Here is an 11,492-nt window from a genome sequence, read left to right as displayed (position 1 = left end):
TGTGGCCACTGTGGCCACATGCAGCCACCAGGGGCTTTACTTGAGGCCATGACAGCCACCTGGGCTGTGAGTAGAAGGGGGTAGGGAGGGCAAAGTAGTGCCTCCTCCCCCTCCCTGGTGCTCCTGGATGCACTGCCACCTTGGTGTTGGTTGCTGGGGCCACCCTCTGGAGTCACCTGGGGGCGGGCACAACGCTGTAGGAGCAGGCAGCCGGTGAGTTCCCCATCTTCCCAGGGGTGGTAGGGCACTGGCTTTGGGCTTCAGCTCAGAGGTGTCAGGGCAGCAGGCTCTGGCTGCAGGACTTCAGCCTTTACCCCTGGGCACTGGCAGCAAGCCCCAGGATCCAGTCCATTGGCTTCAGGCTTCATCCTCTGGCTCTGTCCTCCAGCTGCCGGACTTTGGGCTGTGAGTGCCCATCTCAGGAAGCAAGAGACAAGGGCTGGGAATGGAAGCCAGGTTTTCCAGAAGGCAGTGCAGAGCACTAACCACTAAGCAAGCAGACCAGGCAAGCAAAGGGGATTTTGACTTTTAGTATCTTCTGGTGTCTAGGAGTAAAAAAGTATCAGAATACAGTGAACAAATATGTCTGACCTTATCCAATCAAATGAGTCTCTTGAATTTTAAATGGCTTCTATTGTTAGATATAAAATCCAATAGTGTTTGAAATAGCAAATAAGTGTTGTAGTGGGTGAGGCAGAGCGCTTTTTCATACAGAGAAATAGCATCACCAAGAAAGGGTGCATGGAGGGATTGTTCCTTACCAGGATTCAAACCCCTGCCACAATATTTTTATGCATACCAAACTTTTGGTAAGACTTTGCTTTCACTAACCTTTCTCCCCCAGCCTCACAGCCCCATATTCAGATCCTCCTCCCATCTCATCTCATCCTTCTACAGCCCCACGAGAACCCTCCTGTCAGCTCCTAGCTCTCTGGGGACATTCCTCCTCACCCCCATCAGTATGTCCTTCATTAGCTCTGCCCAGCTGTGGTTTATAAATTGTTTAAATCTTTTCTAGGTACAGATAACGATCACAATTACCCAGAATACAAAAACACAGTCAGCTCAAAGTGTGGTTAGGCTCTGCCCTACTTTCATTGACTTAAGATGAAAATGCTCTGTTCGAGGGGTGGGGGAGGGGGGAGAGATAGAGAAGAAACCCACTTCGAGAAATACAACTGCATTTGTTCAAACCGCATAGCCCTTTCCTGCTGTCCTGCTTTGGACCTTATGTGAATAGAACAAAATGCTTTTGAGATGTGAAACCTGAGACAGAGGCTCAGATTCAGCATAGCACTTAAGCACTTTTCTGAACAAGGATAGACTTATGTACTTTTCTGCATCAGGGTCAGAGAGAGGCCCAGATCCTAGAAAGTATTTAAGCACCTAACTTCCAAGGCCAGAATGATTATAGAACATGGCAGGTGCTGCAGAAAAGGACTCAGATGCATTGGCAGAGTACCTCCCACAGTGCTTAATATATTAACCCATGTACCCAGTGAGGTCTTTCATCATATTAAGTTAGTCAGTGGCCATGTCCAGAGAAGTGGGGTAGAAAAGAGCCCTGGACTTTCCTTGCTGTGACAAAACCCCTCTATGGGAAGCCCGCCTTTAGTTATAGAGGTAGCAAGTAGCCGTGTTTGTCCTAAAAACATCAAAGTAATTGTACACCTACATTGCAATGTCTGCATCCTTATAGCATGACACAGCAACAATTAGCAGTGATCAAAAATCATTATTACTGAAATAAACGTGGGAGACCCTTTAACTTCCCTGCATGGAATAGGCTCACACAGAGTAGAATGGACGTCCACGTTTCAGCAGCAAGGATGATGCCCAGATATATATGACCCTAGACTTGAATGTGCAGTTGCTAAACTTCTCTATATTGTGTTTTTTTTCAGGACTTTCACCTCTGGAAACTGTAAAGGACAGCTGAGGTTTCACATCTCTGGGTCTATGACCTTGCCTAAGATAAGAAATATTTGCTGAATTCGCTCACCTTTTCAACCCCATCAGTGGTAGCAATGTTGGGGGAATATTAGCATACACAAGAGAGCAGCCACTTGCACTTAAAGCACAGGGTTGTGTGGCTCTCCGGTGAGCAGGGTTAGACAACACAGAAGTAAAACAGCAGCAGCACTGTATTTACACTAGTACTCCCACTGGTGGAGTTGAACTAGTGGTAGCAACAATAGCAAATTTCAGGGGAAAAGGTCTATTGTAGTGAAGACCAAGGAGAGACTAAGAGGATATAGTGTGAAATATGATGCACTCACGGATGATAGTTATTAACACCGTTGACAAGGCACAGCTCATACAGCCTAGGAAGTGTGAGTGACAGAATACCCAGAAAACACATTAGAAAATTCTGGTAAGAAGTTTTTCATGCTACTGGAAAAATGTTATAAAGAGAAGAGACAGTAACAATAATGCACTGCAGTTATACTTAGTGCATCTATAGCACCTTGCCTCAGGACTTTAAAGCACATTACTGCTATTATTAGCTTTGCCCCTAATGGATAACATATGAATGATTTGTCTGTGTGGCTTATTTTTAAGGAAGGTAACTATATCAACATACAAGTCAGATGCTGCATTTATTTTTGGCATATTCCCTGCAAGGTTCAGTGGTGGTGGGAAAACATCTGGGCTTCCTTACTTCCCTGTCTCCAGTTCATCCCTTCCTTATGCATGATCCCGAGCCTGCAGGGATGGTGTCACCCCCGCAGCACACAGATCTATTATTTATTTTTGCTTGGGAGTCCAAGAATCCAGATACTTACAATATGACTGGATTTATGTACAGATCTAAGCAGAGATGGGACATATCCCTAGTACTAAGCTGTTGTATAATATTACGGTTCACAATCTGCTGTCAAAACAGCTACCACCTTTTTAGGTTTATACATTCTTTGATCTAAATGTAGAAGTAAAAAGTGAACCATCTTGTCCATTTAGAAATAATTGTGTGCATCATCACATTTGTTGGGAAGCCTTCTGCCTTGAGAATCTGCAGCTGAAGGAACTTTAAAGAGACTGTCTTGTACAGACAGGTTCATATGCTGCACTTACTGTAAAGAAGTAACCAGCATAGCAGCATAGAAAGTGAAAGCTGAAAATGAAGTTAATTCAAGAACATCTTAGTCTATCCCCAGCTGGTAGGTAAGCTCTAGCAGACGCATTCAGCACTAATCATTTCAGAGGTATAAAACAGGACTCAAAGAAAGAGATGAGGGATCTGGTGTGTGTGGATCCTTCTGGATGAAACAGGAACCACTTTAGATGTATTTCTCATCTGAGTTAGGTTGGCTTGTTCCTGCGATAGGTCCCAATTCAGCAAAATACTTAAATACATGGGGAGTTTTATTAAAGTCAATGGCATCATTGATTTGAATGGAATTCCTTGTATGCTTATGTACCTTATTGAGTCAGGGCCATAATGAGGTGGATTCAGTTCTGACTTATTCTCATGAAATTTAAGAGACAAATGCAAACATTGAGTGTTTTTTTTTAATGAAAGAGGATTTTTATTAATTTTAAAAATATAGAAAATATAGTTTATACAAACTGAACTGTTTTCAGCCCAGAGTTCATAGCATCACATTCATTAGCTTACATCATAGGAAAGTGTCCTTTCAGATTTAATTCATACAAAAGATAGAGAGACTGGTCTTATCTTTTAAGTGAATTGGTGCAGGAATCTTCTCTATGCCCACCAGGTATAGTTCAGTGACTGTTCTAACCCCTCCTCCTCCCCCACACTGTATCTCTGCACCACCATGCCTCAGCATTGATGTAAACAGCCACCTCTAGGGAAGATAAGTTGCAGTGGCCCATTCAATCCTTGGCCGCTCTACTGGACTATCAAGAGTGGGGTCGTTAACTGCCATCTGTGATTATGAGTTGCCTGATGTGTACATAGGCTGGGGAAAAAATTCTGTTCACTTGGCTACATGCAGATAAGATTTCAAAAGCTGGTTGCCTGACTAGAAAATGGGTTGTCCAGTTTCCAAGTTGTGGGCTCGTTCTCTTGAGTAAGTTATGTTGAAATACTGGTCCTGCTGTGATTGGCTAAAGGCTTTTCTCTGTATTGCACTTGTTCTGCTTTGGAATATTATGCCCAGGTTTCCGACTTCTATTCTCTAGTTTTTAGAGCCTACATTTTCCTTGAGAAAGGCATATCCCAATGGACTTCAGAGCCTAAGTCACTTGGGCATGTCTGAAAATGTTACCATGTCCATGTTTTGCTCCTGGTCCTCTCCCACCCTTAAAGCCAGAAGAGAATAACCTGAGGGGATTTGAAAGCATCTACATGAGACCTATTCATGTATAAATCCATCAATTCCACAAGTGCAATTTGTTATTCATAACAGTGCGAGTATGGGCTTGTTTTGATTAAATGTATGATGGAAAACCCACTTTCTACCACCACTGTCTTATTGCGAAGTGCGCCTGATCCAAAGATCATTGAAATCAATGACAGTCCTTCCATTGATTTCAATGAGATCTGCATCAAGCCAAAATCTAAAGTATTGCCACCAAGAACAATATCCTGAAAGGCAGGCAGTTAAAAGCTTTGTTAAAACATGCATGTGCTGTCATTTATTCTGGATCTGATGCATTAGTGCTTTTTGAGAGCAAACCACTTCTCCTCCACACTTTTGTCAAGCCTTCGAGCTTTACTGTGGTTGACATTAATTAGGCCCATTCTTCTCCCCTCTGACTGGCACAGATGAAAGCTGCTGCTCCTGAAGTTACTCAGCCTGCCACCAGCCTTCCTTGTTGTCTGGGTCTAACAGATAGGAAGCTTGACTCTGTCTGTCCCAGGCAATATGATTTTTCCCCAGCCTAGGTCCATGCTTGTCTACTAGGAACTAGACCGAAACCCCCACATCTCAATTCAGAAAAGTAGATGGTAACAACTTTTGGTCACTGTGGACCTGGAGCTGGAATCAATTCAATCAGTGACAGAGGGAAAGGGCTAGGAGTCACATCTGCAATTCTTTTGTGCCATCTAGTTCCTTCCCATCTGAACAAATTCAAGGGAAGTCACGTATGGAATTAAACTATTTAGCTTGAATCAAAATTAGATTTTTCTGACAATAGTGCTACTAGATGTAGTGGCCCAAAAGCTCAGACAACTCTCCAGAAAGGAATCGTGAGTCAGAATGGCTCTCTTGGCTCCCGTTTTTGTCTTTCTTTATGACACCTATTCTCTCCTTTCCACATCCTCCCTAATCTGTCCCATCTTCCTGTAAGGCAATTACATGATACAACCAGAAGATTCCATCAATCTACATATACAAATATACAACATTCATGGGGTTATACATCAAAAGAATTGGCATATTTGGTATAGTCTAGTACCTGAGTTTATCCTGGTAAATTATCAATTCTAGCAAATTATAAGGCAATACTGATGCAAACATAGTTTTGGTAACATCATCAGAGGTCAAATCTGAGACATTATTGCATGTATAGGGAAAATTATATTTGGAATTCTGATAAAGTAGAGGGGCCATTCAGAAATCCAAACATTCATCATGCTCTAATACTATGCAATATATGAGATGTGGGAGTTTGTGCAAGCTCCACCTAGAAACATGGAGTGTGATCTGGTGAAGCAGGTTCATAATGTACACAGACCCTTTTCTCAGAGGTAGTGATAACATAAAAGCCATCAGCTGGGGGGCCCCGCTGCACATGTGCATACTGAGAAGCAACTAACAAATTTCAGCCAAGGACTCTGGAAAAAATACGACATGACTAGTTAAGACACAAGAGCATTATGAAGAGAGCTGGTGAGAGTCAAGTCAGTAATCCCATCTGTTAGGAACTTCCAGTTTCTTATGCTGCACTTGTTGCTTGTTGGGATTAAAACTCGAGCTCTTTAAGACTTGATATACAGAACCTCTTATGAGTCCAATCAACTTTTAACTTTTACTATTAGCAAGAATACATTAAGAATCCATATGTGCGCTTGTATAATTCCCTCAGCAAACCGAGGTGTGCCAGTCAGAGACCTGAACCAACCTTGTTTTCCTATTCCCTGAACAGGGTGTTGAGGGCAGTAGATGATAAGAATGCTATAAAGAAATTACAGACCTGCAGACCTCCAAAGAGGCACTAGGGTACATGTCAGGAGACGTTTTCTCCTTCTTGGGGTGGGGATGGACAAATCTACATTCAAGGTGTCTTACAGAAATATCTCCCACTGAGTGTCAGCAGCAAAATCCTTCTTAACAGAACATACTTTACAGAGAGAGAGATTTAAACACTCCCACAAGCTAACAATTATGGTTTTACTTAGTCCATATTTTTCCAGAAGTTTTAAAAAGTATTTCCATAATCCTGGGCAGGTGGGGGGAGGGAAAGCACCATCTCCAAAACCCTTTACATCCAAATTGCCACAATACTTTTCCACACCATAGTTCTCCCAAAATTGGTTTCTTTGTCCCACTCTTTGTCTGAGAGACCCTGAGAGACCTTTGTCTTTGTATTAATTGGGACAAACGTGCATATCATCCTTGTTTTAGAAATTAATAAAACAATACTTAGCACTTATATATTAGTTGTCATTCTTTAGAGCTCAAACCAATTTCCTATGGAGTGCGCACCAATTAAGCTATTTATAATACAGCATGTTAAGCATGTGCTGTGTGGTTTAGGTATAGAGCACGAACATTAAAACTAACTAAAAGATCCCTCTATTAGGAGCTAGAGTATTTTATTTATCCTTAATGTAATTTTCAAAGAGAGCAATCGTGACCATTAACAATGGAATGATTCAAGAGCTGTTAGCTACACAACCCAAGGTGCTTATTTTTAGGCCAAATAATCAGATAAGAACAGTTCACAGCTGGGTCAAAGCAATGGAATGAGATGGCTCTTCCCTCTGTGTGTTACACAACCATCGTAAAACAGAGCCATTCCTGAGCACAGCTGTGAACCTTTAAGAAATAAGTCAGTTCCTTTTGCTATTGCACGGAGTAAATAGAGGAATGTAGCGAGCATACTTCAGGTGTTGCATTTGCAGTGGGGCAAGGGTGGGAGGGAGTGAAATGCCATGTAGGTAGGGAGGACTATGTCCCACCTATCTTCCAGAGATAGGATAAGTAAGGGAGTGCACAGCACAGAGTGGAGCAGGCAGGTGGCATTCATAGTTGAGGAAGGAGCTCAGGGACAGTGGTTTTGCAGCAATGCACAGAAATAAAGAGTGTCTGATCTTCGCCTACAGGCTGGAAACACTGATGAAGTTCAAAATTGCACAAAATATTGCTGTCACTGACTGCCTCCTGTTGACCCACCTGCCTCTCCATCTACTTTGCCGTCAGTCCCACCTAGGCGGTATGACAGAGTACTTTGGTTGTGCTGTTGAGGAGCTTGTCATGCCAATTTCATTGAATAAATTTCTTTTAAAAATATCCTTGTAGGGCCTGGGGCAAGGCCTATTTCCTCTTTTCACTTTGAAGTGGGCAGCAGCCCAGGACTCTCACTATTTAGAGCTAGTGCCAGAAAAAAAATTTGCAAGCTATTAATCAGAGGAACACCTTGCCTCTCTGCTGCCTGAGACATTAAAAAGAAAAGAGATGTGCCTGAAAAGGTACCAAGAACATACAGTCTACTTGTCTGCACAAACTTGGTTATTTAACTTTGTACGTGTGCTAATGAGGCAATTTAAGTTGGTTTCTCTTTTAAAAGGAAACTGTTCCAATATAAGTTATGGACCAAATTTTCAAACATTTGCTCTGAAGTTACACACTCACAATGCCACCTGTGCACAGAAACATCTGTTTTCTTAGGACATTTTTAGGGACACTGCTTAAATACTGATGTCAGTCAGATGAACCCAATCTTTATAGAACCTTATTTTCATAATTCTGTTTAATCCCCATGTCCGTTCCCACCCTCACCAGCTGTGACATCTATGTGTATTCTTTGCATCAGGACCTTGTATAACTAGCTGTTCTTTGAGGCACCTAGTATACTATTCAATGCAATACAAATACAATATTTGAAATTTAGATCTTATATACTGAGACAGTATCCTCCTTGTGGTACCTATATTTTTAGATTAATACACTAAAAAAAAATGAAATGAAATTTACTGTTCCTAACTAATCCTTTTTTCCTTTTTCACTTCACTCAGCATGGTCAGTGAATCTTTGATTTACATGTACTGGCCCAATGCCAGTTTGTTTGGTTTTCCAGCACTGCAGGACAATTATTACTTTTTTTGAAAGCTCCTTTCGAAAACATTTTTATTAGTAGTAACTTTTATAATGCACTTCTCTGTCCCTTTTAGACAAAAACCTAACTTTTTAGAGAGTTCCTTTAATGATGATCTGCAGGGGGCAGCAGCATACTGCCAGATGACCGTACGTGATGGTGCTTTATACACATCCGCTGATACAATCAATAACAGAATTGACTCTCCAAACCAAGACTTGGTTGGCTGAAATATTATATTATCCCATTACAGTATGGCCCAGCTGCCCATAAAAAAATGAAGCTATGCAGTCCAGCTTCCAATAAAAGCAATGCAGAAGCTGGTGGAACTGTATTATTACACATGCCTGCAACTGTTTCCTCCAGTGCAAATATTATACAGTCATTTCTTGTATTTCTGAAGTGGCATGTTATGTATTTCCATGGTACAGGGAAGTGAAGGTTGCTGGTTGTGAAATCTTTCTCTCTCTCAACACACACACACACACACACACACACACACTGACCCATCCACCTTTGGTATCAGAGAACAGTGTACAATTCCTGATGACATTGAATCAGAGCTTGTCAAAGTCTTTGAAATTCAACTGGTCCTTTTCACAAGGAGAGATTTTTCAGCAAGAAATAGCTTAGGCACTTTAGAATACAGGGAGAAGAGGAGTGTGCTGGGAGGACAGGCAATGCCCATGTTTCTGAAGCTTATGCATCACAACTGGAATAAAAAGTGCTGCATTGGGGCAGTTCTACTCTGCCACAGGGAGAAACTATGCACCTTTACCTCAGGAGGACATGGCTCCCCTAGTCAGCAGGTTTCAGTTATCCCCCCACCCCTACCCCAAGGAAAAGTACAACCTAACGGCAGTGGCACATTCAGTTAGCGTGTCACACTCACTCAGTTTTGCCTGCCACATGTATGCAGCTGTCTCCCTCTCTGTATAGGCAGTGGATTCCAAGTGATATTATGCCTTGTTCCTTTCCACACTGAAAAGTAACTGCCGCTCCCATGTACCTCTTCCAATCTCTGACCTTCCTCCCTTGTCCCATTGTAAGCTCCCAGGCTTTGACGCAAAGTTCCTACAACTTGGGAACAACCCTGTGGTTCCTGCAGAGGGGTTCAGAGAACACCAAGGGGGTTCCCCCCATTTCATCACAGTGGATGGGGTTGGCCTGGGTTCCTGCCACCACCATCTCCAGCAGCCTAACTACGCAGTCCGAGAACCAGTCCTTCAGCCAGAAGTAGCCCTCCCGGAAGGAGATCCGGAGGCTGACTGGGCCTGTTGGCATCCGAACACTCACACTGAAGAGGCAGTTCCCCTGAGAGCTGTCCCGCACCAGATAGGTCCCCACTGGCTCCTGCTGTAGCTTTGCGTGTGCTTCACTCACAGATAAGGGACCCCAGTAGAAGCCACTGGCCTGCAGGATATTAAGCGATCGCTCCACTACCTCCCACTCACAGCTGCGGAAGGCCCGGTAATGAGTGGGTAAACTGGATGGAACTGGAGCATGGGGAGTTCTCCGTTGCTGCCTTTGTGGAAGAAAAAGGTTATTGTGTGCGTTCAGTAGATCATCCGGCCTCCCTCTGATCATCTCTCAAAAGGCCCATGGATCCCAGAAAGATGTTATCTTTAATACACTTTCTTCTTTGCATTCAGCCTGGGGAAGAGAATGAAAGTGAGGCAGGCAGATAGGAGTTTTAGTATCTTTCTAATTGGATAAACAAAGTGTCACACAAAGAAAGCTGGGGAGCAAGGACACTACCGGGAGGAAAAGGTACACAGAATTTATACAGCTGCAGAAATCAGTGATAAAAAAATTGTTCAGTAACTCATATTCTCTCCACCCTGGCTCTCACCTCAGCCAATGCAGGATTATTCCTTGTAACGGTCTGCTTATTCTAGTCTTAAATGACTCCAGCAAAGGGGCTTTCACCACATCCTTCGGCAGATTATCTTAATCTAATAAAGCACACTGCTGGGAATTTCCCAACACATTCCCACAAGTTAGAGAATAAGATAGGATCTTTCCTTGCCAGGAAATCTTGTTCATTATCATTTAATGACTGATCAAAGGATTTCTCATATCTGCCTCCACTCTCTTCTTTGAGGACAAATATGGCTATGAAGAAACAGATGCTGGGAAGGACTAATTGCCACCAATACCCACATGCTCCTGTAATCAGTGATTCAATTATAGAATAGCTCTCCTCAATGCAACAGAAGAAGGTGAAGCTCTCTGCCCCAGTCTCCAACAATATCTCCCATATCTGATGATCTGTTTAACCCTGAGCATGTGGGTCAGAATCACCATGAGTTAGATTTTAATCCCATTTATACAGATAGGTACTGTTGAAGTCCAAGTAGTGATCTTCTCCTTAACCTCAGCCCCTTACCACTGAGAGTCTCCTGTATCACAGCCTTCTGGGTGTCTCTCCCCTGTGCTCCATGAATCCTGTTGAATAATTCCAGACTATATGCTTCTTCCCTAACAAGTTATATCCTGACAATCTATTGCTAATTGTCTGCCTGTTACTCCTCCTGCCTCTGTTCACAAGCTGGAATAAGAATACTCCTCTTTCTAACTGTCACGGTCCCTTTCTCTGTTTCTGTGTTCCTACCAGGTTCCCTATATTTAGCAGTGTTGATTCCTGCACCCGGACCTGCTGCTGCAGACATCAATCCATCTAAGTTATTACAATTTATATATATACACACACACATACACATATATAAACATAAAAACCACAGCCCGAGCCAGAGGCTTCTTCTGTATGAGAAGCCTGAGCTGTTACATACCACTTCCCCGGCGTACGAGTCAGTAACTCACCGCCAAAACCTTGCCCTCAATCCTCTGACATGCTCCATTAACCCAGTCACTCTCTCTTTTTCTGACAGAACATGAGGGGGAGAAGGCAAGCATGCGAGCAGACTGAACTGCCCCCAAGCAGCCTATAGACTGGGGAAGAGACATGCTTCAGTTTCCTCTTACTTCACCTTGGGAAACTTCATAGCTTATCTCAGGCATACCACAGTACTACAGCAACAAAAACCAATGTCCACATTCCTTCAGTCAAAAGACAGGGATTTTCCATTCCCTCAGACTGGTCAGGCAAGCCAAACCCCAACAGAACCCCTGTGAAGCCTGCTACAGCAGTCACTGTTCTAAAGCTCAACTAATCACATCACTCAATTTGCTCATTATTTTGAAGCTTCCTTTAATTTATTTAGTTTGGTACTTGCACCAGATTGACTGCTCTGTAGCCT

The 11,492-nt window shown here is 42.9% G+C and overlaps 1 protein-coding gene across 1 annotated transcript in view; it reads right to left on the bottom strand.

Moving 5' to 3' along the window:
* Positions 1 to 7,159: 7,159 nt before the first annotated feature.
* LOC127052032 (suppressor of cytokine signaling 1-like) overlaps positions 7,160 to 11,492 on the bottom strand; it is a 28,077-nt gene continuing 23,744 nt past the window's right edge. The window contains exon 3 of the mRNA XM_050955196.1: positions 7,160 to 9,885. Coding sequence (XP_050811153.1) covers positions 9,307 to 9,819 — 513 coding nt within the window. The 5' untranslated portion in view covers positions 9,820 to 9,885 and the 3' untranslated portion in view covers positions 7,160 to 9,306. The remainder of the gene's footprint in view (positions 9,886 to 11,492) is intronic.

This window comes from Gopherus flavomarginatus, chromosome 1 (assembly GCF_025201925.1).
Source record: "Gopherus flavomarginatus isolate rGopFla2 chromosome 1, rGopFla2.mat.asm, whole genome shotgun sequence".
In the NCBI taxonomy this organism is placed as follows: Eukaryota; Metazoa; Chordata; order Testudines; family Testudinidae; genus Gopherus; species Gopherus flavomarginatus.
This window is presented reverse-complemented; position numbering and strand designations above follow the sequence as displayed.